We start from the raw sequence: 5,000 nt of genomic DNA on the forward strand, positions 1-5,000 counted from the left end.
ACTCGGCCTGTGATCCACCATGTCGCCGAGTATGACGTTAACAAGCGCGTATTCCATCAGGGAGAGGAACACGAAGACAGTGCATGACGACATGAACATATCGATGGCCTGTGCATGACGGAAAAGGAAGATCGGATTAGTGGGTTTGTCTATTAGGTTGTAGGTGTGTGTGTGTCTCGCTTGTATATCTTTGTACTTATTAATTTATCTATCTATTTGCCTATCTATGTATTTATTGACCTATCTATCTGCCTATCTACGTATCCATCAACCCATCTCTATGTCCGTATATCTATATATCTATTAACCTATCTATCTACCTCTTATCTTTTCATCTATTAATTCATCTATATGTCTGCTTATTTACATATCATCACCCTATCTATCAGTCTGCCTATCTATTAACTGTCTATTTATATATCTATTATCCTATGTATCTGCCTATCTAAATATCTATTAACCAATCTATATATCCGTCTATCTATGAATTTGTCTATTGGTTTATCTAACTAGTTGATTGGTGATGCATCTATCTATCTATCCTTCTACCTGCCTATCTACTTGTATTCATATACCTATCTTTCTATCTATTATTCAATTATCTTTTTGTTTATACTCTTTCCACCGATATTCCACACACACACACGCACGCATATACACACACACACACACACACACACATACACACACACACACATACATACACAAACGCGTGTTATAAGTATATAAATATATAGCCTGTATATATCTAATTCGATAAATCTATTCGATAAAAGACATTACTTCAAAAAAATATTTTCGTCTGTATCCCCTCCATTGAAAAATACCTGCCACTAAGTCACAGATATCATTCAACTCACAACGTCCTTAACTTTAACTTAAACTCCCTAAATTCAAACCTAGGCAATATATAATCCCCTAACCATTTTTGCTTGCCTCTTGCCCCTCCCCCCCTCCGCCTTCCATTCAGAGCCAATTCATGGTATGATCTCCCGCCGAAAAGGGTCACGTGATCAGCGCCATCCGCCATCTTTGTGCTTCGAAACAACTGACAGTTCGGAACACAGCGAGTGACACGAAACGGAATTTATAAATGGTTTGTTGAAATGTAACTTGATGTAGGACTGGTGCTTTTATAGCGAATGAATAGCTTATTTTCAGTTTATGTTGGATGTGGTGTAGGAAATGGTATAAAAGGATTTGATATTACTTGATCTGTTTTGATATATTTTGTAAGTAATAAACAAATGTTTCTCTCATTCTTAATCATACGCTCTCTCTAGGTGTATATATATATATATATATATATAATATATATATATATATATATATATATATATATATGTATATGTGTGTGTGTGGGTGTTTATATATATATTCATATATTCATATATATATATATATGTGTGTGGTGTGTGTGTGTAGTGTGTGTGTGTTATATATATATATGTTATATAATATATATATATATATATATATGTATGCGTGTGTGTTATATATATATATATGTATATATATGTATATATATATATATATATATATATATATATATATATATATATATATACATAAATATATCATATGGTATATCATTTTTTCAACGCACCGAGTGCCGAACACTCGAGCGGACAAGTTCTGTTACAGCAAATTCGATACAGCAAACTTCAGCAATTTGAAGAGAATGGAATCTATGTTTGTCTGAGTGTTTCACATTCTATATCATATGAAATTCCATGGCCTTTTGTTGAGAGTGGGGTGAATACATTCCTTTAAGTTATATATTTTATTACATTCCGATTTTGGCAACGACATACGAAGTATCATATATGTATATAGATAAATAGATAAATAAATGATTAAATAGATAAACACACACACACATACACACTCACATACACACACACACACACACCTATATATACATACATATATATATATATATATATATATATATATATATATATATATATGTATATATATATATAAGACTTTATTCACACATAACGTTTATATACAAAGCTATTATGCAATGCGTCTCTTTATCAAATGGTAGGCCTATATACACAACTCCATTTTGCAATTCGATATTCTAGCAAATAGTCATTGGTCCATACAGAAACCTTTCAGTAACAATAAAATACCATTTATTTTTCTTTATGTAAATCGTTATGTGTTCTGGCTATTCGTTTACCGATAGCAGAGTACAGATATGAAACGAAGCCACGATAAAAAGGAGAACAGTAAAGCCACTATATGGATTTGACTCGAAAGGGTTTTCATATTTCCCTTTTTTTAATCTTACTCTTTTGTTTCTTTGTTTTCTAGTCATGTTTTTATTTTTTCTTCGGGGGGGGGGAGAGAGAGAGAGAGAGAGAGAGAGAGAGAGAGAGAGAGAGAGAGAGAGAGAGAGAGAGAGAGAGAGAGAGAGAGAGAGAGAGAGAGAGAGAGAGAGAGAGAGAGAGAGAGAGAGATAAATAGAGAGAGAGAGTGTTGAGAATTAGAAAGAATAATGAAAGACAGACCGAAAGAGAGAAAGAGAGAGAAAGTAAAAGGGAGAGAAAGAGAGATAAGTAGATAGATAGATAGAGAGAAAGAGAGAGAAAGTAAAAGGGAGAGAAAGAGAGATAAGTAGATAGATAGATAGAGAGAAAGAGAGAGAGAGGTAAGTAAATAGATAGAGAGGCAGAGAAAGAGATAAGTAGATAGATAGAGGGAGAGAAAGAGACAAGTAGATAGATAGAGAGAAAACGTTAAGTAGACAGACAGATAGATAGAGAGAGAGAGAGAGAGAGAGAGAGAGATTATGTAGGATATGTTGAATTACGTTGATCTCATATTCCATTGGATTTACTCGTAATCTTGCAAGGTTATGCATTTATTTATCCTTGTTATCAATATAGTATTTTCATCATCATCATTGTTTTAGGTATCAATTTTATTTTTTATTTTTATCATTGCTTTTATCATTGCAAGTGTTGTTATTGTTATCATTGTTATCATTACTGTTATTATCTTCATTATCATTATTACTATTATTATTATTATTTTCATTATTTTTATGATCATTATCCCCCTCCTCCTCCCCATCATCATCATTATCATCATCATCATCATCATCATCAATATCATTATCCTTATATCATAATTCTTCCCCAATGTGTTAATGACGAATAATTTGCCATCAGTTATACATCAGTTCGAAAGATTTAATCGCCAATTCTTTTTTAACGATCACTTAAAAAAAGAAAATATTTCAACGCTGATTCTCCACTTTCGCAAATTTATGTAAATTTCATTTCGACCTCGAGGTCTAGAACCATGTAATACTGAGAGAGTATTTGAATATAATGCAAGGGAGTCTGTAAATATATAAAAAGTTTGTCATCGTTGGAAAAGAAAATTGCATAATGGGACTTGTTCGGAAAATATGTCCATTTCGTGAATTAGTTGCTTTACATGATGAATTTAGCAAGGCAGGAAGGGCATTCTGTGAAAAAACAAAGAATTTACTTTGGCAGTTTGGCTGAGCGCGGGAAAAATCTTTTACCGAGAACATACTACTACCTCATCTTTTTGGTAAACATTTTCTTTGATTTATTGTGGTAATTTGTGTCATCTTAGAAAAGTAATGGGTGTTTTCGTTAGTCAGTCATATACATATATGTTTTGATAAGTTATTCAGATTTTTTTTTTCATAATTCTAATACTCACTGATTTCATGTCTGGCTTTCCCAAAAAGACATATATATCAACCATGTGTATTCATCACAAATGAATACAATAATGGTATTCCAATGATAAAGTAATCTAGCGTAAACCCTGGTCCATCAATTATCTTGATATATATTGCTAATTCGAAAAGATGAATTGTTGCTGATCAGCCGGCTCTGTTCTGAAATCTCACGTTCTTGGGCGCGCTAATGAATTTCTATTCATTTAAATTATCCACAGAGATCTATAAAGGTACAAATACCTAGATTACTTATATATTTGCATATTTATACATAGGATTTGCAACCAGCTGTATTTACGTTAGTGAATAACTAAAAAATGAAGGGAAAAATCGGTAGGTTGATATGACTCGCTGATAAATAATTGAAAGTATTCATTAACGCTTAATTACCATCACGTACATGCTACACGTACGCACACACTTGTGCGTATACATTAATAAGTCCACAACAACACTTACTCTCAAAAACATACACAATAACTCATGCACATTAACTCACACCAACACATCCACATTAATATATACGTCCACAATAACACTCACACGCTAACACACACACACACACACACACACACACACACACACAAACACACATACACACACACACACACACAAACACACACACACACAAACAAACACACAAACAAACAAACACATACACGATAACTCCTACGTATACCAACACAAACAAACACACACACACACGCCCTCCCCCCCCCCACACACACACACCCCCCCCCCCACCCCTCCCCCCACAACCCCCCCCCCTACACACACACAACCCCCCCCCCACACACACACACACAGACACACACACTAAAACATACACACGAACAACATTAGGAAACGTTCCTTTTTCCCCGGCGACCTCGTGTATTCCTCCCCCGGGATTCTATCTGATGAAATATGGAGGGATAAATCATAGGATCTGTCATCCTTACGAAAGGGCCTATCTGTTTTTTTGTTTTTTTTTTTACATTTTCTCTAATTCGTGTTTTTTGTGCCTCCTTGTCTTATTTCTTTTTTTTCTTCTTGTTTTTTGTTATTTTTGTTGTTATTATTACTGTTTCTGTTATCATAGTCATTATTATTATTTTTGTCATCCGTTTCATCATCATTGATATAATTATTTTCATCATTATTATTGTTGCTATTACTATCATAATTTTTATTACTATTGTTATTATTATTTATTTTGTCATCATCATCATTGTCATTATATACCTGTTATCATTACTGTTATTCTTTTTTATTATTGCTGTCATTC

General features: G+C 33.3%; 1 protein-coding gene across 8 annotated transcripts in view; it reads right to left on the reverse strand.

Moving 5' to 3' along the window:
* Nucleotides 1-5,000, reverse strand: part of LOC122248685 (glycine receptor subunit alpha-2-like) — a 167,973-nt gene that overhangs the window by 1,907 nt on the left and 161,066 nt on the right. For all 8 annotated transcript variants that reach the window (XM_086532065.1, XM_086532060.1, XM_086532062.1 and 5 more), the window contains one exon: nucleotides 1-108. This exon is cut by the window's left edge and continues 75 nt beyond it. In XM_086532065.1, the coding sequence (XP_086388191.1) occupies nucleotides 1-108 (108 nt within the window). The remainder of the gene's footprint in view (nucleotides 109-5,000) is intronic.

The sequence above is a fragment of the Penaeus japonicus genome, unplaced genomic scaffold (genome assembly GCF_977035675.1).
Source record: "Penaeus japonicus unplaced genomic scaffold, GWHDUDI00000001_assembly GWHDUDI00000037, whole genome shotgun sequence".
Taxonomy (NCBI): domain Eukaryota; kingdom Metazoa; phylum Arthropoda; class Malacostraca; order Decapoda; family Penaeidae; genus Penaeus; species Penaeus japonicus.